The 24470-nt window shown below is 40.5% G+C and overlaps 2 protein-coding genes across 2 annotated transcripts; both read right to left on the reverse strand.

The window, feature by feature from the left end:
- Positions 1–2781: 2781 nt before the first annotated feature.
- LOC121568626 (protein FAM83F-like) lies at positions 2782–9427 on the reverse strand. Its single transcript, XM_041879037.2, has 4 exons — positions 8009–9427; positions 4688–4855; positions 3547–3668; positions 2782–3427 (listed from the first exon to the last, which is right to left on the reverse strand). The coding sequence occupies exons 1-4, from the start codon at positions 8477–8479 to the stop codon at positions 2893–2895; spliced, it is 1296 nt and encodes a 431-aa protein (XP_041734971.2). The 5' UTR covers positions 8480–9427; the 3' UTR covers positions 2782–2892.
- A 2425-nt stretch (positions 9428–11852) lies between these two features.
- Positions 11853–23058, reverse strand: LOC121568936 (GRB2-related adaptor protein 2). Its single transcript, XM_041879429.2, has 10 exons — positions 22983–23058; positions 22793–22894; positions 19220–19294; positions 17485–17620; positions 17160–17251; positions 16901–17020; positions 16084–16273; positions 15618–15713; positions 15275–15394; positions 11853–13444 (listed from the first exon to the last, which is right to left on the reverse strand). The coding sequence occupies exons 4-10, from the start codon at positions 17560–17562 to the stop codon at positions 13268–13270; spliced, it is 873 nt and encodes a 290-aa protein (XP_041735363.1). The 5' UTR covers positions 17563–17620; positions 19220–19294; positions 22793–22894; positions 22983–23058; the 3' UTR covers positions 11853–13267.
- Positions 23059–24470: the final 1412 nt, after the last annotated feature.

Genomic DNA, 24470 nt, shown 5'->3' on the forward strand with positions numbered 1-24470 from the left:
TGAAAGATTCATCATACCGGCTGTATATCTGTATTTTGAAAGTTATACATCTTGAAAACTTTTTGGGACATTTTGGGACTATATCAACAATGGACTAATGAACCAAATACCAAAATATAGTTTTTGAGTGGGATTTTCCTTTAAGCGTGAAATGAGGCCTGCACCTGTGGTATGAAACAACAAGCATCCTTCCTGTGCACATCAGTTCCTGTGTGTGTGTGTGTGTTGTAGGGCTGTGGTTACTATGAGAGACGTTGATGTAGAGAGTGATACACTAACACTCCCCACATGTCACAGCAATATCATGAAGAGGGCCTCCTGTAATATACACAGTATGTATATGTTGTAAGTCCTCTCTCACTCACAGTTAAATATACAGTACTGTATGTCCACACAAAATATACAGTACACAGTCTGGGTGAAGGTACAGTAAGCATAGGCTACAATCTTATGAAACCTTTGCCTAAAGCTTTACAGGCAAGAGTGACCCAAAGATATGTCTATATGCTTTTTGTAGAAAGCGAATTCTCGCATACATTTCTCTTCAAACAAGGGTGGGAATAAAAACACTGACTCACCCAGAGAAAGCAAACAAAAAAGCAGCTATCAACTGCACTTATTATACCGGCAGCCAAAACATTTTTATACCACCCAAACCATATCTACAACAAGCAGAGTTATGATTAAGCGGAGCTCTTGCATATTCATACAATTCATCAACAAATCTACAGATAAGAAAAATATTATCGTGTCCAAAAATGTAAATTCACATGACTGTGGAGAAGAGAACTTGATTTAGCAAAACGATCTACATGTCCTCTGTAAATGATTGCAAAACTAAACGTTTTTTTAATATTATGATTTCATATAAAACACTTGTTTCAACTATGGACAACAGTCACACATCAGAGAAAGGAAGTCAGTCAATTACATACAGTATGTGTGGTCTCATACATCTTTGTCATTTTTATATACAAGACTTCACACTATAATTTCAATGAGCAAATTTCCTTTGCTATTTTCTAATTGCTATACACAAACAAATAAGCAAAATAGGTCTGAGTCCCTATTGCTTAATTTTTTTTAAAGATGACAAATATAGCCATGGACCAGTGACATAGTTATAATGTCGCATAGGTTTAGAGATGATGTATTGTTGCATGTTAACAGCAGAAGTGCATGATCTGTGTCTGATCTGTTAACACAACATCCATTATTCACACTATATACTCCAGTGGAGATAAGGGCCAGTCCACTAACAATTTAACAAAGTGCCCTTGGTAAGGTGATACTCCTGTGTGAGAGAAGAGAGCTGATCACTTTTCCATTTTCCATTGTAACCTGAAGGACAGACACATTCAGAATACATCTATACCTGGGATAAATGTGTTTTTAGCGCCATACATTTAATTAGATTTAAAAGTTGCAGTTTCAATGACAGTGATACAGGGAAGAGCAATACAACATGTTGATTTCTTATGACATGTGAGCAGTAACATAAGATCAGTTTTTCAAGCATCGAAATGACTGACAGATCAAGTCTATATTGGCATTTCCCTGACACAGGTGGTGAATGCCATCTGAGACGGGCAGGACTCAGGAGACATTCACTGGCATGGGGCATCAAATCACTCCTGCTAAACAGCAACATTAGGCTCATATTAAAGGAACAGTGGGCCTGGCATTGAACACTCACACTGCTCTAACTGATAAGGCAGTCTCACACCAAGTCTCACTAAGGAACATTACAGTAGTACATAGAATGAGCAGCACGTGATACTATACTCATGCCATGGCATCACTATACTCCTGTCATGGCATGTCATCACTATACTCCTTCCATGGCATCACTATACTCCTGTCATGGCATGTCATCACTATACTCCTGCCATGGCATGTCATCACTATACTCCTGCCATGGCATGTCATCACTATACTCCTGCCATGGCATGTCATCACTATACTCCTGCCATGACATGTCATCACTATACTCCTGCCATGACATGTCATCACTATACTCCTGCCATGACATGTCATCACTATACTCCTGCCATGGCATGTCATCACTATACTCCTGCCATGACATGTCATCACTATACTCCTGCCATGACATGTCATCACTAGACTCCTGCCATGACATGTCATCACTATACTCCTGCCATGACATGTCATCACTATACTCCTGCCATGGCATGTCATGGCAGTGCATCTAATACTGCATATGATACTGGCAATTACTTAAAATGTCCTCTGGCTCTCTCTCCCAGCTGATACTGTCCTCCCTCTCTTCCTCTCAGGACTGAATGCAGTTCTTCTTCGAAGGCTTCTTGTGTCCCTTTCCTAGAGGGAATGGAGAAAAGAATGGATGAGCCATCAAACAACAACTCCATGTGAGGGACTATTGCAGTTAATATTCAAAGACAAATGAAAACCACAAATGGTAGAATATAACAACATACCATCGTCCTCTCCTTTGTTGAGGGTCATTAGAGACATACTTCTTTGAGGCAGTTTTGAAGGCTTTTTGTTCTTAAATTTCAACAAGGACGGTTTCTCTACAATCTCAAATGAGTCCTCAGTGGCAGTGCTATTTGTCTCTGAGACTTTGCGGGTAGAGGAGGGGTTTAGGCGGGTAGGGGAGGGGGTTGAGTGGGTAGGGGAGGGGTTTGGGCGGGTAGGGTTGGGGGTTAAGTGGGTAGGGGAGGGGTTTGGGCAGGTAGGGTAGGGGGTTAAGTGGGTAGGGGAGGGGTTTGGGCGGGGAGGGGAGGGGGTTGAGTGGGTAGGGGAGGGGTTTGGGCGGGTGGAGGAGGGGTTTGGAGGAGTGGCCACATCCTCCTCTATAGTCTCACTGTTGTGATTGGATCCTCTGCCTTTCAGGAAGAGCCTGAAGAACTACGTTGTTTCTTTCCACCAAAGGCCTGGAGCTTCTTCAAGCCTCCCTTCCTCCTCCTCCTCCTCCACAGGAAAACTGGGGGACTTCGCAGTGACCTTGTTCAGTTCAACACTACTGCCCCCTTTGGCGTGGAGTAGCGTCGACAGGCCGTTCTGTTCGAGGCCACTGCCCAGAGAGTCTCTGCGTGTGGAGAGGTCCTGTAAGGACCCAGTGAGCCCCAGACTGTTCCCCACCACCAGAGAATACTTAGGGTTGTGGTATTTATGCGCAGGCACCCTCTGGTCAGCCTGCCCCCGAGAGTCCCCTAGAGACACCTGGAAACGGGAGGTGGACACCAACAGGGGCTTGGGGACCTCCACCACCTTCCGTACCGGCGCAGGCATGGGAGGCTTGCTAATGTGGAACTCCTTGTAAAGGTCCACGTTCTCAGATACAGCATACATTTCCCTGAAGTCATTGTCGAAGAAGTCCACCACCTGCCCAGACATTACTGTGATGGTGTTCCTGTCCATCCGAGAGGAGCTCCATGTGAAGCTGGAGATGACAGAACAAGAGAATGAGACTCAGACTCAAAGCTCAAAGAGTAGGTCAAATCATGTTTGCTCTGGCTGAGTGAATGTGAGTGGAGGTGTATGACTGAGAAAATGACTGACCTGTAAGAGCCAAACATAACCTTTTCTCCATCCACCAGCATGTATTTGGAGCACAGAGAGCCAGGCAGCCTGCCAAAGGACAGGGCCAGCCCAGAACCTTTCACCGTCCGCACACGCAGGTTCTGAAAGAGTCACACAGATACAGAGTTAGACAGGTGACTTTATTACAGTATGAACCATGAGTCAGTGACTATCAGACTTCCAAGTACTGAACAGTATCATATCAAACACTTAGGGAAATTGTGCTGTTACCACCCACGACCAAAGTCAACTTTCAAGGGAAGCAAATCCAAAACTGGTGATGCAAGGGTTGAGTTAAACCCCTTGAGTATACAGTCTATTTACTGAGCAAGGAATGGGAGTGAGTTGGAGAGTGAAAAAGACAGGCTGAGACATAAACACATAAACAGACATGTCAGAAGGATGCTACCCTATGCTGTTAACACTTGTTTGGTCAAGGATCAAGTTCCACAGGACTGGATTGTTTACGGCTCACTGAACAGCAGCTTCTTTGAAACAACAATAACAGAGCCTCAACACTGGAAGGGCCTTTCAGAGGCTTATCAACTGACACCACACACACACACTAGGTTTTCCAGTATTCCATATAAAATAGGCTAGATCTACTGCACAAGCTTTAGCCTACATAGATAAACATCTACAGATGTAGGATCTTAATTTGATCACCCTGTTGCAGGATAACTTTCCTGCATTGCAGGACATTTTTAACTTGTAGTGTATTTGAGGTTTAAAGAGGCTTCTGAAGCTTGTAATTTTCACTTTGAAATGTCAGACTTGATTTTCCCTTATGAAAAATGTATCAACCCCTACAAAAATGTCCATGAATTATAATCCACATAATAATTCCCATTTCCTGTTACTGCAGGATTATTTTCCTGCTGTAGCAAACTGGCTCAAATTAAGATCCTACACCAGTATAGAATAGTGTGTCAATATGGATGATAATAAAGAATAGGCCAGAGGAATATTCTGCTTTTTAGTGCCAGGAAGTTGTGCCTACACTTTCATTTTACATGATACTCTGCTATTTACCTGGTAATGACATGGTAATACCATAGCTAACTATTACTTGTTCCTGTTTGTTTGTTGCCTACTGCCTGCCAAAGCATCCCTGTCTTACCCGTAGATGCAGAGCAGTGATCTGTAAACGAGTGCACATATCCAGGAAATGGGGCATACCACGAGCCTCCAGTATGATGTACACCGCCACCCCTCGTCTCTGTGCTGCGTCCAATAGGTCCTGAAGGATCTGCAGGTCTGTAAGGAGGTCCATGACCACGGCTACTACCTGAGGATCACACATAGGAACATTAGAGGAAGAAGAGAGGGGGATGATATCTCTGAAACATCTTCAGAAGGTGAAAGCACATGAACAGGATCTATTTAACTCAATGTTTCTGCAAATGTCCCCTTTACCCTTCCCATTCTTTCTAGTTTTGAATTACTGCCGATAAATGCAGTCACAGAAAGACACTGACTTCTGTGCCTGATGGCACATATTTCATTTATTCTTCTCTAGCCCCAGCTCTTGTGTTGTCACATGCCTCATCATGAAGACGGGGGATTTGAAGGACTTAAAGCAGGAGATTTGTGTTTCAGTTGCTCGAGTAAGATTAGAATCTCCCTAATTAACTGGAAAAATGAGTTGAGACGAAATGTCAAGATTTAATTTATTCTGAGTAATGTTCCACTTCAAGACAAACAGAAGTGTGTTAACATATTTGAGAGGCTTGAGAAGGTGACTGATACATCTGAGTAATAATACAAGACATTAGAGACTAGTTGACATTTCCAAAGATCAAGCTAGAGAGGACAGAGGAAAGGCAGAAGTGTAAATTCAATAAATAACCCCGACACCACACACACGCGTGCGCACACACAAACATACACAACACACACAGACACAGACACACAACCACACACAGACACACACACACACACAGTTATTGGAATTTAAATCCTGGAATCCTTGAATGGCATTAGTTTAGGCAAAAACAGAACTGGTTGTCTTCTGGAAAACAGACTTTGCATGTGAAGAAATGTGAGCACTGGTGCATTACTATGACCAAGTCCTCTACCACACTAGGATAGGGCAGTCTAACGCTCTCTGCCTTATGCTGACAGTGGTAAAGGAGTGGTGATAAAGTATTGGACAGTGAAGGCCTTGTTATAGTTAAGCTAGAGTCATTTCCTGGTTCGTCATTTATTTTCTATTTATTTTACCTTTATTTTACCAGGCAGGTCAATTAAGAACATATTCTCATTTACAATGATGGCCTGTCATGATTTCAGCTTGTTTAGTTCATTGACATACCTAGTCATATGCACACAGAACAGCTGGTCACGGCTTTGTCTTCCCTGTCAGTAAATCATTAACCTGTCTCAAGGAGCAAAATATGACCCCTCATTTGGATTGTTTGCGGTGAAAAAATCCACTCAAAAACTATATTTTGGTATTTTTTAATTAGTCCACTGTTGATACAGTCACAAAATGTTTTGCATCATCATGATGATGTGGCAAGTGACACTTTGCTTCATGAAAGTCCAATATTTTGAAAACGTTACTGCTGGCATGCAAAAGATTTTGGGACCGTGTCAACAGTGAACTAATGTAAAAAAAAATCCTTTAAGAGCCAGAAACCTGATTTTTTATGAATTGGAGATAAAATGTGAACGTTAAGTGAGTATGTATTATTCTAGTATTCCAGAGAAGTTAACTGTAACCTGGTCAAACACTCAAGTCTCTTATCTGGATTTGGGCTACTTACACCCACAGTGTTTTAGCTCAGGTTTGCATGCTTATCTCCTTGCCCTATAGCCATGTCCTCCTGTGCCATGCTTAACCCCAGAGTTAGGAGCGTTCTTCCTCCTGACATTTAGCCCCAGGCAGTATGACTGGGGAAACGCTTTTGAATGACTTCTTACAGGTTCTGGTGTGAAACTGGCTGACATTTAGAACTGTGAAATGTTTGGTCTTTCCAGCTCCTCCACATGTGGCTTAGCCTGTTACAACATGCCTATCTACTGCATGTGTTGTTCCATTCAGTTAGAACTCTACTATGAACATTCATTTCACAACTTCTGTTAACTGTTGATAATTCATTGTAGAATGTGATGACGTGATGAAGGGGGAAAATGATGATGATTGAGATGCCCATATCAGTGTTCTATATCTATGATAATAACAACATAACATAAATCGATAGTCAATAATCAACAATGGTCAATTATGTAATCGCCATTTCATAATCCAATCAAAAAAGAAGACGATTTGTTGTACATTGTTGCTAATCTCCTTGGTTCATTTTACAATAAGACTCCTCAAGTAAGACTTCTCAGATGAGCAATGAATGAGCGCAATAATTACATTTAGCCAGGCCCTAAGCCTTAAGGACACACATCTCTTGTTGATTTCAAATGACTGCAAAACTGTACAGTAGCACAAAGCCTGGCCAAGTACAGTGTCTTCAGAAAGTTTCCCTTAGTGCCTTATTGCAAACCGGATGCATTTTTTGGAATATTTTTATTATTTTCACTCTGTCATTTAGGTTAGTATTGTGGAGTACTACAATGTTGTTGATCCATCCTCAGTTTTCTCCTATTAAACTCTGTAACAATTTTAATGTCACCATTGGCCTCATGGTAAAATCCTTGAGAGGTTTCCTTCCTCTCCGGCAACTGAGTTAGGAAGGTCGCCTGTATCTTTGTAGTGAGTGGGTGGATTGATACACCATCCAAGGTGTCATTAATAACTTCACCATGCTCAAAGGGATATTCAATGTCTGTTTTTTGTTTGTTTTTGTTTTTACCCATTTACCAATATGTGCCCTTCTTTGCGAGGCATTGGAAAACTTCACTGATCTTTGTGGTTGAATCTGTGTTTGAAATTCACTGCTCGACAGATAAGTGTATGTGTGGAGTATAGAGATGAGGTAGTCAATTCAGGCTGTAACAAAACAAAATGAGGAAAAAGTCAAGGGGTGTGAATACTTTCTGAAGGCACTGTAGATCAATGAAGAACAATTAGACACGTTCCCCTTGAATTGTGTGAGAAGTAGCCAAGCAGGTAATAAAACCTCATGTCAAAAACAGGAGTTTGTTGTCACAAGGCCTATGTAGCTACTGTAGTAACTACACTGACAAATTCAGGCCTGATAAATAGGCTACTAGAATTGACACTAACTATTCTCTGTAGTGTTGAGAAGTTTACATTAAATTAACAGAACCCATTTCATAATCTTTGTCAAGATGAAAAACACAAATGCATGACTCAGGTCATGCTGACTCAGGATTCAAAATAATTTGTTCTGAGCTAGAAATTATGAGAGGGAGAACAATGTGAGGGCATCCTTCAATCATTTAGGGCAGAGAGGAAATTATGTAAACATATGTTATTCACGTGTAATATGCCGTTATTCATTTCTATTAGAGCTGGAATTACCTTGTTAGATTCTTGAATGAGTCTCCTGACAACCTCTTTTATATGGGGCCCCTTGTCTTTGGGTGGGTGCGTGTGAACGGACACTCGAGTGACACCTTTATAGAAACCAGTGCTGCCTGGCCAGCCGATGTCAAGCGGCGGGACATCCGTGTCTGACATCTGAGGCCAGTATGTGGAGTGGACCCCCGAGTCCGCATTGGACTCCTGAGCCTTTTCGTATTCGCCCTTCTCGGACTCACTATCTGAATCATATTCATCAAAAGTTTTTCGAATCCATTTAATCTCGCGGGTGGATAGAAAGTCTCTGACGTTGTCCTCTTTCAGTCGCATCTTGAACGCGCCATCACCGTTCTTCAATAGTTGCTCGAGCGCGGATCGCTGCTCCTCGCTGTAGTAGAATTCTGCTTTGGATTCGGGTATCTTTTCGTTGACATGATCTTCGTCCATGCACATAAGCTGAGACTCGGCCATAGCAGCGGTATCCTGAATTTTTCCAACCGTTAATTCCTCCTTCCCCCGCAGTTCTCCGTAGCATTCACCTTTACCTGTAGGTGTTGGGCGTGTACACAGGTGACGTTCAATGTGTTCGGCGCAAGAGGTAGGGGGGAGGTGTTCTAAACTGTTATAATCTAGTTAAAATGTCAAATTTTATTGTCACGTGCACAAGACCAGTGAAATGGCTTTCCTGCAAACGCTTTACCAACAATTCAGTAATCAATATCAGTAGTAGGCTTACTATATAAAAAAAAAGAAAAAAAAAATCATAAATTAGCAAAGAAGGCAACCATACAGTACGGCGCCATCTTTGTGTGTGGTTGAGGAAATTCTTGCATGAGAATGTGATTATTTTGAATTTCCATAAAGGCCTACTAAGAATTGAGTGGTGTCACATAAAGCGCACTTATACTGTATAGGCTTGTAGGTTTAACATAGAACTCAATACAGAGAAATTAGCCTACATTATGTAATGTCTAGCCAACTGAAACGAAATGAAAGCAAAAACCAAAACAGTTCAATTCCAAATGTATTTATCAGACCCTGTGCTTCGGATACTTTTCTTGGATGCTCTGGTTCTGTGACATTCATAAATTAAAAACAAAAACATTTGGTCAAAGGTCAGCAGTGTTGGGGAAGCTACTCTGAAAATATAGGCTAGTTTACCAAGCTCCAATTACTTCACATTGGAAGAAGTTAAGCTACACTAATGCTACCCTTAAGGAAACTAAAGTTTACTTAACTAAAGTTACTTTGAAAAGTAGTTTACTACATCCAAACTACTTTGTTAATTATCATATGTAAATCTGAAATGTCATAGACTACTTATTGCAAGACAGATCATTTTGGGGTCATATTTACATTTCAGTCATTTAGCAGACGCTCTTATCCAGAGCGACTTACATGAGCAATTAGAGTTAAGTGCCTTGCTCAAGGGCACATCGACAGATTTTTCACCTAGTCGGCTCAGGATTAGAACCCCCTTTTTCCTTCATATGTTAACAGAATGTTTAATTTAGCCTATTAAACAAAACAACTATGTTTCAAGTGAGAATTAGGCAAGTCTGATGCTGAAAAAGAATGGAAATGATTGCCTACTTCACCCATATTTTACTTTATAAAAAAATTAAAAAGTTGTGTGTATTTCCCGTGTAGCTCAGTTGGTAGAGCAAGGCGCTTGCAACACCAGGGTTGTGGGTTCGATTCCCACGGGGGGCCAGTATAAAAAAAAAACAAAAAAAACATGTATGCATTCACTAACTGTAAGTCGCTCTGGATAAGAGCGTCTGCTAAATGACTAAAATGTAAAAATTTTACTACAGCGTTACATTACAAAAAAAGTAATTAACTACTGAAAACACTACCTAGATTTGAATTTAGTTAAACTACCACCAAACTACTGCAAAATGTAGTTAAATTACTAGTTGAATTACATGTAGTTCCCTACTACCCAACACTGCAGGTCAGGAATATTATTATCAGTGTCAGATCATTTTAGACCAATGATTTATGTATACACTAGATGACTGACAGGGGGCGCTGTTTGAAGCCATCGAGCCTCCATCTTGGCACTCCCCCACCGTTGTAAAACATATTTTGGAAGCTATAGAAATGCATTTATTAATGTCTAAATTTGTTTTTGCCACGGTTATTCTATTACAGACACCTTAATGCATACTTGTAAATTATATTATTTAGGCCTAAGCTAAGCATAAAAATAAAATATGGACAAATATATAAAAACATTTTCCTTAAAGTGTAATTTTTTGAAAATACTGTCCCCACTACAACAACAAATATTTAAATACATGTCATTTTGTCCTTGAAACATTTAAATTAAATTATGAAGAATTCCATTAATTCCTATGGAAGACTGCTTTTGAGGAGTGACAATATGGCCGAATGGTGGTTTCAAAGCATCTCATTGGCCAATACATAGCATCAGCAATCCAGGGTTTATATACATCATTGTTTTAATTTAGACAGATGACAAGCATACTCAAACTGACATTGTACATTTGGTAGCTCACTAACAAGACATATTTTCTATGGAGACCTCACAATTGAAAGCAGACAATACAAAAAGGTAACAATACAAAAATGTTTGTACCATACAGTAAATGTGTGGCAGCATAGCTCCCAGTTTTTAACCTCCAATGGATATGACACTGTAGCTGGGTTGTGGAAGTCCAATATTTTGAAAACTTTACTGCTGGCATGTAAAACATTTTGGGACTGTGTCAACTGTGAACTAATGAAAAAAAATATATCAGTTAAGAGCCAGAAACCAGACTTTTTTATGAATTGGAGATAAAATGTGAATGTTAAGTGAGTATGTATTATTCCAGTGTTCCAGAGAAGTTAACTGTAACCTGGTCAAACACTCAAGTCTCTTATCTGGATTTGGGCTACTTATACCCACAATGTTTTAGCTCAGGTTTGCATGCTTATCTCCTTGCCCTTAACTAAAGTTACTTTGAAAAGTAGTTTACTACATCCAAACTACTTTGGGAAAAAATGATCATATGTAAATCTGAAATGTCATAGACTACAAATTGCAAAACAGATCATTTTGGGGTTATATGTTAACAGCATGTTTAATTTAGCCTATTAAACAAAACAACTATGTTCCAAGTGAGAATTAGGCAGGTCTGATGCTGAAAAAGAATGGAAATGATTGCCTACTTCACCCATATTTTACTTAAAAAAAAAAAAAGTTGTGTGTATTTCCAGTAGTTACTACAGCGTTACATTACAAAAAAGTAATTAACTACTGAAAACACTACCTAGATTTGAATTTAGTTAAACTACCACCAAGCTACTACAAAATGTAGTTAAATTACTAGTTGAATTACATGTAGTTCCCTACTACCCAACACTGCAGGTCAGGAATATTATTATCAGTGTCAGATAAATAAATAAATAATTGGTCATTTAGCAGACGCTCTTATCCAGAGCGACTTACAGGAGCAATTAGGGTTAAGTGCCTTGCTCAAGGGCACATTGACAGATTTTTCACCTAGTGGGCTCGGGGATTAGAACCAGCGACCTTTCGGTTACTGGCACAACGCTCTTACCCACTAAGCTACCTGCCTCCCTGATCATTTTAGACCAATGATTTATGTATACACTAGATGACTGACAGGGGGCGCTGTTTGAAGCCATCGAGCCTCCATCTTGGCACTCCCCCACCGTTGTAAAACATATTTTGGAAGCTATAGAAATGCATTTATTAATGTCTAAATTTGTTTTTGCCACGGTTATTCTATTACAGACACCTTAATGCATACTTGTAAATTATATTATTTAGGCCTAAGCTAAGCATAAAAATAAAACATGGACAAATATATAAAAACATTTTCCTTAAAGTGTAATTTTTTGAAAATACTGTCCCCGCTACAACAAAAAATACTTAAATACATGTAATTTTGACCTTGAAACATTTAAATGAAATAATGAAAAATTCCATTAATTCCTATGGAAGACTGCTTTTGAGGAGAGATAATATGGCCGAACAGTAGCTTCAAAGCATCTCATTGGCCAATACATAGCATCAGCAATCCAGAGTTTATATACATAATTGTTTTAATTTAGACAGATGACAAGCATACTCAAACTGACATTGTACATTTGGTAGCTCACTAACAAGACATATTTACTATGGAGACCTCACAATTGAAAGCAAGCACTACAGACAATACAAAAAGGTAACAATACAAAAAGTGTAGTACCATACAGTAAATGTGTGGCAGCATAGCTCCCAGTTTTTAACCTCCAATGGATATGACACTGTAGCTGGATTGTGGAAGTTCCCTTATAAACAGGGGCGGACTTAGTGATTTGGGTGCACAACATATTTTTATGGGTTTTATAGTAGAGACGTAATTTAACTGTAAAAATGTATTACCTTTTAATGTGCCATGAACACGACAAGTCATGATGTTTTCAGCTGATTGTCAAACAATCACTTCAAAAAGTAGCATCCGAACAGTGCACTTTGCACCTGCCAACTTTCCTTCAATCTCACTGGAGATTATCCGATTATCAGAGCGAGTGAAACAGCGCCCCTCTGTCTTTCTATATGGATCCAATGGATCTGATTCTGTCTGGCCAAAAAGAGTATGACATGCCATACATTGTCTACACGTCTGCTGCCTCGACGACAATGTCAGTATTACCAGCAGCACCTGTCTTTTCACTAAATAAATGCATTAACTTACAAAAATGTTCTGTTAAATCTTCTTTCTTTCTTTTTATTTTCACTGGTTGCATTAATTGCATATATCTCTGCCCCGCTGTGAAAGCGCCTCATTGCTGCAGCTTAATTTAAATGAAAGTCACATTTGCAATCATATCGCGTGAAACAATGCACAGGAACTCTGTCAGGGTGGAATAGTCCTCATGCAGAGAAATTATTTAAAATAAAAAAGATTACTAGTATTTTTTTATTATTATGCCCAGCTCACGAGGCCCCTTGATGTTGTGAGGCCTGAGGCAATTGCCTCTTCAGTCTAATGGTAAGTCCGCCACTGCTTATAAATCAATGTCATTTAGGTATGCCAATTGTATCATGCCATTTACTAAGCACCAGCTTTAAAATAAATGTGTAAGCATATGTTATCATCAGTCATACGTGAACCAATTTATTTTTAGTCCTCCTACAGTTTGGGCTGCTGCAGTTTCTGTGTGTTGCCCGACTCTTATCATCACTGTCCATATGATTGGAGAAATCCAAAGATCAACTTATCTCTCTCTGGGCTTTCCTCATAATGGTGTGGTATAGTTGGCAGGGAACAGACCACTTTTACCCCGTAATCTTCCTTTCCACCATGATGGATCAGAGCGATCCAAAATGTCAATGACATCACCTGCACTGAAGCCTAGCTCGTCCCCTTCCTCCGCTGTGAAGTCGTACACCGCTTTCACCTGTATGACTGCCCTCTGGTACACACACACACACACACACACACACAAAACCACACACACACACAGGCAAACACACACACCCACACCCACACCCACACCCACACCCACCCACACACACACACACACACACACAGAAACAAACCTGTGTTAGGTACAGTGAGGGAAAAAAGTATTTAATCCCCTGCTGATTTTGTACGTTTGCCCACTGACAAAGACATGATCAGTCTATAATTTTAGTGGTAGGTTTATTTGAACAGTGAGAGACAGAATAACAACAAAAAATTCAGAAAAATGCATGTCAGAAATGTTATAAATTGATTTGCATTTTAATGAGGGAAATAAGTATTTGACCCCTCTGCAAAACATGATTTAGTACTTGGTGGCAAAACCCTTGTTGGCAATCACAGAGGTCAGACGTTTCTTGTAGTTGGCCACCAGGTTTGCACACATCTCAGGAGGGATTTTGTCCCACTCCTCTTTGCAGATCTTCTCCAAGTCATTAAGGTTTCGAGGCTGACGTTTGGCAACTCGAACCTTCAGCTCCCTCCACAGATTTTCTATGGGATTAAGGTCTGGAGACTGGCTAGGCCACTCCAGGACCTTAATGTGCTTCTTCTTGAGCCACTCCTTTGTTGCCTTGGCCGTGTGTTTTGGGTCAGTGTCATGCTGGAATACCCATCCACGACCCATTTTCAATGCCCTGGCTGAGGGAAGGAGGTTCTCACCCAAGATTTGACGGTACATGGCCCCGTCCATCGTCCCTTTGATGCGGTGAAGTTGTCCTTTCCCCTTAGCAGAAAAACACCCCCAAAGCATAATGTTTCCACCTCCATGTTTGATGGTGGGGATGGTGTTCTTGGGGTCATAGGCAGCATTCCTCCTCCTCCAAACACGGCGAGTTGAGTTGATGCCAAATAGCTCGATTTTGGTCTCATCTGACCACAACACTTTCACCCAGTTCTCCTCTGAATCATTCAGATGTTCATTGGCAAACTTCAGACGGGCCTGTATATGTGCTTTCTTGAGCAGGGGGATCTTGCGGGCGCTGCAGGATTTCAGTCCTTCACGGCGTAGTGTGTTACCAATTGTTTTCTTGGTGACTATGGTCCCAGCTGCCTTGAGATCATTGACAAGATCCTCCCGTGTAGTTCTGGGCTGATTCCTCACCGTTCTCATGATCATTGCAACTCCACGAGGTGTGATCTTAGGCCGAGGTGTGATCCCAGGCCGAGGGAGATTGACAGTTATTTTGTGTTTCTTCCATTTGCGAATAATCGCACCAACTGTTGTCACCTTCTCACCAAGCTGCTTGGCGATGGTCTTGTAGCCCATTCCAGCCTTGTGTAGGTCTACAATCTTGTCCCTGACATCCTTGGAGAGCTATTTGGTCTTGGCCATGATGGAGAGTTTGGAATCTGATTGATTGATTGCTTCTGTGGACAGGTGTCTTTTATACAGGTAACAAGCTGAGATTAGGAGCACTCCCTTTAAGAGTGTGCTCCTAATCTCAGCTCGTTACCGGTATAAAAGACACCTGGGAGCCAGAAATCTTTCTGATTGAGAGGGGGTCAAATACTTATTTCCCTCATTAAAATGCAAATCAATTTATAACATTTTTGCGTTTTTCTGTATTTTTTTGTTTGTTATTCTGTCTCTCACTGTTCAAATAAACCTACCATTAAAATTATAGACTGATAATTTATTTGTCAGTGAGCAAACGTACAAAATCAGCAGGGGATCAAATACTTTTTTCCCTCACTGTAATAGTTGGCCATAGGAACACAGTCATTTCAGAGGACATCAAGGATGATCTCCCATTTACTGACTACAGTAGGCCTACTGTACCTGTGGATGAGGCATGGTTTCAGATGACCGTTGGGGGGCTGGGAAAGAGGTGAGGGGGGTGTTTCTACCAGGGGTGCCTATGGTGTGAGCCCTCTGAGCCTCCATCCCTGGTCTCTTACTCTGGGGGAATTTCAGGTCAGACTCTAACCTTTAACCCAACCTATGTCTCAGCATCACAGTAAAACATTACAGATCCAATGAAATCCAATAAAAGCAATGACATGGTTTTACATGACCATGGTAAATAGCAGCTTCTGAAAAACCGACATGATTCAGAAGACTGCATTGAAGGTAGTGTAGGGTTGTACTGTGGGGTGAGTACTGTAGGGTGAGTGGTGTTTACCTGCTGACTGTGAGGAAGGTCTGAGGCCCTGCGGTGTGTTGTGGCTGCAGTAGGGGCCCCATAGCTCCTCTCTTCAGGTAGACTCCCCCTCTTCAACTGACAACAGAAGGATGTGGAGAGGAAAGTCAAAATGCAGTTTCTTTCTCTGTTTTATATCACATTGTACAACAGCTGATGATACTAACAAAGACATTTGATCAGTGTTATTTCTTGATATTTGCTGGTTGAAAGTACAATCTACACAGGACCTTCTAATCAGCAGGTTTGGCTTTCCATGGTGACATCACCATGCAGTACATTGGTTAATAGACCAATAACATTGGTTAATAGACCATTCTGGTGCAATAGCTCACTGATTTCGGTTCTTGTATCTGTGCTTGAGATACAGGAAGTAAAGTGGGAAGTCAAGAAAGGGAAGGAAGGCTTCACTAAAGAGTGGATTGAGCTGAGATAATATACGAAATACCGGTTGGGGTGTGGATGGGCTCTGGTCATCCTGGCTACCGTCTCTAAGGTAGATGTCCCGTTGCTTGGAGATGGAGGTGTTCTTGTAGTAGTCCACCAGCTTGTTGAGGGAAGTGAACTTCTCCGACCACAGGAAGTAGTGGCCTTTGCTGTCCTTCATCACTTTGAAATGCTGCACGTCAAACTCATGTCTGAGGGGAAAGTATGGTTTGTTATATCAGTGAAGCATGTCACAACACAACATCTGGCCTCTTAGTCACATACAGTACAATGCAGGGTTGGGGTCAATTCCATTTAAATTCCAGTCAATTCAGGAAGTACACTGACATTCCAATTATTTTCAATGCTTTTCAATGAGGAACATTTGAAATTTGAATTTGGTTTAGTGTCTGAATTAACTGGAATTGAAATGGAATTGACCCCAACCCTGGTACAATGATAGGATGGGATGAGTTATGATTCAAACAATTTAGTTGTGCCCTGTCCTCATTCCATAAATCCAAAGTCAACTGTTTCTCTGGTGCAGTACTTTCATTGTCCCCTGCTGGCTTATGTTAGATATTGCAAGGAAAAGCTGTACCAGTAATATCAAGTATAACCTACAGAAACAGAACTCTTCCCCTGGCTCATAGACATTTAATGAGAAATGGAGGGGGATTGTGAAAATATTCACAGATGAGTTTTTCAGGTAAGTTTTCAGGTTAACATGTTACCACATTTTACAGAGTTCATGCGGCGCAAACTCTAAACCCCCTAGGGACAGTATTGTAATCAATCAGCTCCCTGTAATATCCTGGTCTGAGCCTACACCCACCCACCTGACAGAGATGGAAAATTCTCCAGGGGAGCTCTGACTGCCACGGATCAGGAATCCCCCCACCTCCCTAGACATCAGGAGCTCCTCAGCAGAGCTGCGGCTGGCCGTCTCCTTGAACCAGCTGGACAGAGAGAGATACAGTATACAGATGTGGCTATACTGTACTTACTGTAAGCATACAAACTCAGGTTGTATGTGTGTGTTCAAAGACATGTGTACTGTAAACATTTTATGGATGAGAATGAGTCACTTTATTTGACCTTGGGGTTTGTCTCTCAATGTAGTTTTGGGGCACAAAGCCTTCCAGTCCATGTAGCTCTGCCTTAAACCACTCATCTTGATTACCTAGAATCTGATTAGGGAACAGAGATAAACAAAAACAATAGGTCACTGTTTAGGTTTAATATTACAGCAGAATACAACAGTAGAACTTTGTGTGTAGAATATAGGAATTAGATTGGTGGAATTTGTCTTTGAAGCCAAGTCCCACGCTCAGTTGTATTACTTCCATTCATTAGTCTTACTATGGCACACTATTCTGAATTGTAATGTGTCTCCTCCCGTTCTCTCTCGGGTCATACTCACCTTCAGGATGTCTCCCTTTCGGAAGCTCAGCTCATCCTCAGCCGTAGCATTAAACTCGTACATTCCTCTGGCTTCCATGGCGACAGGTGGAAGGGTCAATGAGGTGGAGTAGGGAGGCAGAAGGACTGCAATCGGTCTATGGAATGAGATGAGTCAGGGAGAGTTGTGGGTTGGTAGTTTCAAAGTAAGAAAACTATGCAGTGCAGTCAAAAACGTGATTTCCTGTGTTTTAGATATATTTCGAGGTTGGAATAATACTGTGAAATTGTGAAAATGATGATTATGCCCTTTTAGTGTAAGTGCTGTTTAAAAAGACCGCCTGATATTTCAGGCTGTTTTGGTGGGATGGAGTTTTGGCCTGCCTGCAGTAAATTAGTTAATAGACAATAAGAAAGAGCGTTCCAAACTTTTGATACCGTACCCGCTCCCTCCCGCTGGCTTTCTGTCCGACTCCCACCCGCTACCGCAATAACTTGTCCCGAACCGAACCGCAGTCCCGCAATGTTACTTTAGGCGTATGTGTCGCAGCTCACTTGCCAGCCATGGTCCCAGCAATTGTGTGCCCTATAGGCAATATCAAAATGCGCAAAAAATAACCCAAGAAATAGGTTAAATTACCAGAGATTCTAACGTGGCCCATTATATTAGGCTATCTGTGTTACTGGGCTATATCAGCCAACAGGCTAGACATAGTTTGAAGAGTTGCAGAGAGAGCAGACACTTGCACTTTCTATTGAGATACGTTTTATAGCCTACCTTTTAGGAGTGGGACGATTTTCAGACAGAGATAAAAATATAAGGTGATCAATATGTATTTCTAGGCAATGTAAACTATAGCCTAATCATATTTAGGAAGTTAATTTCCTTGGAACGATAACTGCCCTCTGCTTCTCCGCCCATGCATAGGCTATAGACTACTATTTTAATTGAGACCACACACACACCTGATCATAGACGCAGGAAGTAGGGGTGCTGAGCGTGCTGCAGCACCCCCTAAAAATAATAATTCTAAAAACATTATTGTAAAAAATAATGTTTTACTAGTCCTGTATTAACAGACCGATATAGCTGTCTGTAGTGCACACTACCTCTACCTCTCTTCCAATAACAGCTATAGTTTTCAGTTTTCCCCTCCTCACTCAGACCACTCCCAAAGAGTCCTAGCTAAATTCTTGTTAAGAAGCTATTTTTTGTTCTTTTTGACCATTTTAATTGAAAAAGATCACAGTAAGGTACTAAATTGATAATCAGAAATGATTTGATATTGAGATAAAAACGGCTGCATTAGACCTTTAAGCCCTTAGCTCCTATATGCTCCTATAAGGAGCATAGGCCATACCTTAATTTGCCTACAAATAACTCCACTGTTTAAACAGCTTACTGTATACTTGTATTTAGATCGACATTGCCAGTAACTCAACACCTGAGGCTGTAACGGCCGTTGCATGGGGGAAATACATTCAGTGTGATAAAACATGAGAAAACATTTTGAAATGGAGGAGATGATATAAGAGGGGTTGTCCAATAAGAACACAGATTTAGTTTCAAAACCCTTTTGCTCGGTTGTATCCTACTGAACACAAGCCTAAGTATAACTCTAGATAAATATATCCTCTTCCTAGCTATGAGTTTTAGATACGGAAAATGAAAAATAAAGAAATGGGGAAACTGGAAAATCATTTTAAAATGGAAGCAAAACAGAAAGAACTTGCCTGAGCCAGACACTTCCCCTTACCTTCTGTCACTAAGCTGAGGATAGAACAATTCTTGCTTCGGTAGTTCGCAGCATTCACCATGTGTTAGTGTTTACCTACGGGATACATAAACGGACATGAGCATGGATGAACAGGGAGGAGAGCGAGTCAGAGGAGGACAAGCAACATCAGGAGCTGTCCATTTCCCCTTTCAATTAAGTAAAAAGAGATTGAAATCTCATGATGGTAATTATCTGTGATGTTGAATTTGCTGCTCTCCCAGGTGTGTGTGGTGGTGGTGGGGGGGGTCTGCAATGCATGCTCCCAAATCACCTGCATTATCCATCCCCAGAACCATAGATACACATGATCTATCCCAGCCCTACCTCTCTACCTATTCAGCCATCAGACACCGGAGGGAGCCAATGACAGCGCTGTAGTATCAGCTTCTATTGCTCACCACGGCTCCCATCCTGTACCCTGATTAAAACTCCTACTCTGCAGTAAAAGACCCCTTCTGTTCCCCCTCTCTAACAGTCTTATTCAGAGCGGATATGAGTGAGGGTAGATAGATGATAATGAGAATCATTCACAGAGCTCTACTGAGCCGGACGGAAGGCCGCATAAACAACACGAGGACAACTAAAGATTAAATTCAATTACATCTAGAAAGTCGTCTTAACTATGAGTGTTTCTGTCAGACCCAGATGTATCTCTTTCTCTCTCTTTTTCATTACCAGAAAGGAACTATTCATTAAAGCAGAGGAGCAAACTCTCCTCTATCTCTCTCTCTAAAGTCAACACAACATATTCACTTATTGACAGTAATAGCTCACATATCAGTTGAATAGAAACACACACGATAACAAGAGAGTCATTTTTCTTAGAGGTTTGGATGAGTAAGGAGAAGGTCAAGGGATATCACCACCAATTCCATTGACATAAATTCAACAAATTATTTAATCTAAATGATTCCCACTTCAGTTGAACCATGTGTGTACACAGAAGTACACTCAATCTGTGTTATCTAACTCCCTTGCTCCATAAAACATTTTACCGTAAACACAGTAAAACATGCATGCAGCCAAACATGCACTTTAGTTTTAAATCACTTGCCTCTCTGAATGGCTCTCATTTTTTACTAATGAATGGAATGAATGAAGCGAACCTCCTGATACCATTGCCTCATAAACATTATCAATATAATTCTTACTTTGGGTTTGAGATTCATAAAACATATCCCAGCAGCTTGCTGAAATTGCATGTACATAAACTGCATACATCCAACAAATCTGAAAATACTGTCAACCGCACTGCAAGAGAGATATAGAAAGGTAAGACACTACACTGACCACCACTAAACCCCCTACCCCACCCCAACGAGCATAAACCACTGGTAAAATATTTAAAAAACCACTGGTCAAATACATCCCACAAACTACTCCATCATTCTTCTCTCTGGACAATTCTGCTGTTAGACAGCCGGGAACACACACACAGACAGACAGAACCTCGTTGTTGTCACTCTAGAGCCCTCAAACTCAACTCTGGACCCCGAAGCCGGTTCCACTGCATTTGTTCATTGTTCCCCTCTAATTAGGGACTGATTTAGACCTAGGACACCAGGTGTGTGCAATTAATTAATCATGTAGAACAGAAAACCAGCAGGCTACGGACCTCGTAGGGTAAGAGTTGAGTGCTCTAGAGGATGGACGTCTCAAACATGTAAAACAGTAACAAAACAGTTGGTCCCCTGGGAAGATACAGTGCAGAGCAGAGGGGATCTAGTCTACTAACATCTCACCAGTAAGGTGAGCCAGGGGCATGTTTGTAATGTGCCAACTTCCCTAGAGCTTCCCTGTTACAGTGATCTGGGTGAAGGGGATATTTGCAGTGGTTTCGACTCTAACTACCCACATGAATTTTAGCTGGATTTTTTCAGCTCCCAACTGTTTTTTTCTTAGCACTTTTGTGCCTCCTCAACAGCCCAATAGGTTGTTATATAGTCTTGTGGGGCAAAACATTCCACCATTAATCAAGGAAATAGGGTTATGATGTCTTAAACAGATACCTTTAGCCTATTAAATAACGGACATTGTAGAAGTGATAACATCTATTACGGAGCGAGTAGCATCCATCATTTTCTTTGTTAGAAATGTTAGAAATTGTATGTTTTATTATTAAGAATTTCCATTATGCAAAGCCTAACTATGTGAAGGCATTAAACATTTATCTACACTTCACAAATCACAGATTAGTGAAGAATATGCAGAATGTGTTTTTGAGAGTGACTATGACATCCAACTACCCAGCTCTGAGGAGAACAGTACTAGACAATACTGTATATACATTTATAAATATCCATCCATTCTCAATAATGTTAAAGCGGTTAATTTATTGGACATCATTTTTTTAGGAAATCCAAATTCAAACAACAATTTACTGCCAGGTAAAGCACTACAAGATCCAATGATGCTGTGCTGTATGTAATCTATTTGACACACCATAGTAGCTCACACTATATCAATTAGACCGACATGGCTAGCCTACTATGATTGAATCATGTCTACTATGATTGAATAGAGGACCTTGTATTAGCAAATATATATATATTTTTAAAGTTAACTTATAAAGCTTGCTCAATACTGCACCTATCCTCTTCAGTGGTTTTCTATTTTTACTGAGTTTAATATCAAATGAAAACACATTATGAACATACTTCCTCATCACATAAATACAACTATTGTTGAACTTATCTCCTACTACTAATAAATTACCACATCCCAGAGGAGAGACCGTTTGACCTTTTAGAGCACTGAGCACACAAACCAATGAGGAAAAAACGTTCAAACAAAAAGCTATTTCAAAATACCTTTCACATCACGCTGGCATGGGCAGGGGGACTATAGGTACAGTTAGTTTTCAAATAATTTACCAATATTTAAACATTTTCAACTGTTAGGTCAAAGATAATATCTTTGTTGTTATACATTTATAATAGCATTGCATATTATGGTAACAAGTCGTCTCATAGCCTACTTATGTGGTCCAGAACTATATTGCACAGCCTTTTCACCAATGTTTGTGGACAGCTGTTGGTTACTGGGAACAGTTATTGCTTGTATCAAACAGGTAGTAAAAGTACTCTATGTGGTACTTCTTTCAATAGTCCGGTTAGTTAGTGGCCATATATTCAGAATCTAATAGAGCTCCAACAAATTATAGGGATACCACTCTTGAGAGAGAGACAGTTCTCCAACCACTAAAGAGCAATGATTCACAATTCAGATGAGAGGAAGCTGACTAATTATTCTAATGAATTCCATTACAGTAAAACAGTGGCGTGGGTATGACTGTAACAGCGGTTCCTGAGATTAGAGAGAGAGACTTCGATGACTCTGTAACCCAGTGACTGAAGTTGAGTGGATTGCTCTCCAAGCAGTGTCTTCAAGCCAGCATGACATTATCAGAAGTTTGGTCATTTTGGTGACATGATCAGGCTACCCATATAACAGTGGTGCACATTGCATTTACATTGATGGTTGCATCACGTATGTAAGAATAATCAAGCTTTCTGCAAATGGGTAAACTGTATATTGCAATATGATATTTACCTTTATCTCATGTAAAGAGCCACGCGTTGACAGTCACAAGAGGTCGGGAAATGTACGCAGCCAGCCAGGGTTTTGCCAACTAGATCACCATTTCAGTCAGGACTTCGCAAGTTCGCATCAAAAGGAAAATGTCATATTAGTAAAACCATGAAGGTAATTTAAACAAATCCTTTAAAGACTGTTTACTTACGCGTCCTTTCATTTAAGTATGACAACAGAGAGACTTTCGAGTTCCCTTCCCAACACGCGCAATAACTGAATGTCCCACGGCGGAAATTAACCAGTTACTCCAGTTACTTGCACTTGGTTTGAGACCGCCTCTTTTCAAAAGGAACTTTGGACTTTACAGCAAATAATTCTAATGAATACCAATTGAAATTATATAATTCAGCCTACATTATACAGTTAATGGACACAGATGGCTTTGGAATTTGGTTATATAAAGTTATCTACAGTACTCATATTTCTGCTAAATGGCATATTATTATTATTATTATTTATTTCTCTTTAGAAAAATGCATGTTTGGTGTGTTTTTTCTGGGCTATACATTCATTACACACGCTGCTGACCATCATTCATAGAGAGCAAGCATGGAGTTCACTCCATGCAAAGAGGCTGAGGGATAGATACTGTAACTCTGTCACGGGCGGCAGGTGGTACCTTAATTGGGGAGGACTGGCTCTTAGTAATGGCTGGAACAGAATAAATGGAACGGTATAAAACAAATGGTTTCTGTCCTCCCCTCAACAGCCTCTTGTGCAAGTCTTCACATGTTGCTAACTACAGCTGCAGAGTGTGTGACAGGAAGTCAAACCCCTAGAGATTACTGTGTGGTTTCGTTCTCTTTTTTTCTAGTTCAATATTATTTCTTGCTGACTCTAAAGCTTGGTCCACTTGATGTTCCTGATGTAAATGACAAGTAATTTTTCACAGAGAAGAAATGATAGTTCAAACTCCTCTTTTTTTTTTTTTTACATACCAGTTGTAATAAAGTTGTAGTAAAGGCCACCAGATTAATTCAGTGTAGTTGGCAATGAAATTCCACATACCATTGTTCAGCTGTAACAGAAGCAGAGGAAGGAAAGTGAATGGACAGCAGAGTAAACATGAAATTCAGTTGACATGGGGAAGTAATGTGTCAGCCCCCAGGGTTCAGTCTATAGCTGCACCTGCAGGCCCTCAGCTTAGCACGATTCGACCCTCAGAACCAGAGTAGCAACAGGGGACTAAGTAGTATAGATTATCTTGCTCTTTCAAACATCAGGCTTGTACTGTAAATTTATGATAAACTGCACAACCTCTTTTTACAGTGACTATGGTAAAAGGTACCTTTAGGTCATCCTGGTGTATTGCACTGGAAGTGTGAAAATCTATAGTGACAGCCTGCCATGTAGCTATAGTTTACAATTTACAGTTTACAATGTTACATTGCTTACAACAGCACATATTAGAATGTCTACACAAAATACAGAAGTGATAGTGAGAAAGGGGTGTGTCAGCATAATTTATTGATAGGCAGGCTGGGTATAAAAGTCCTATTGTAATCGGACATATTGCTATACCCCTTCGGTAATGTTAAGAATATAATCGAATGTGAAACAATACTCAACAACACAAATAGTTAATAAAAATAAACAACATAATCAAGGATTTACTGTATATCAATGACCTTCCAAT

Source organism: Coregonus clupeaformis, chromosome 7 (assembly GCF_020615455.1).
Source record: "Coregonus clupeaformis isolate EN_2021a chromosome 7, ASM2061545v1, whole genome shotgun sequence".
Lineage (NCBI taxonomy): Eukaryota > Metazoa > Chordata > Actinopteri > Salmoniformes > Salmonidae > Coregonus > Coregonus clupeaformis.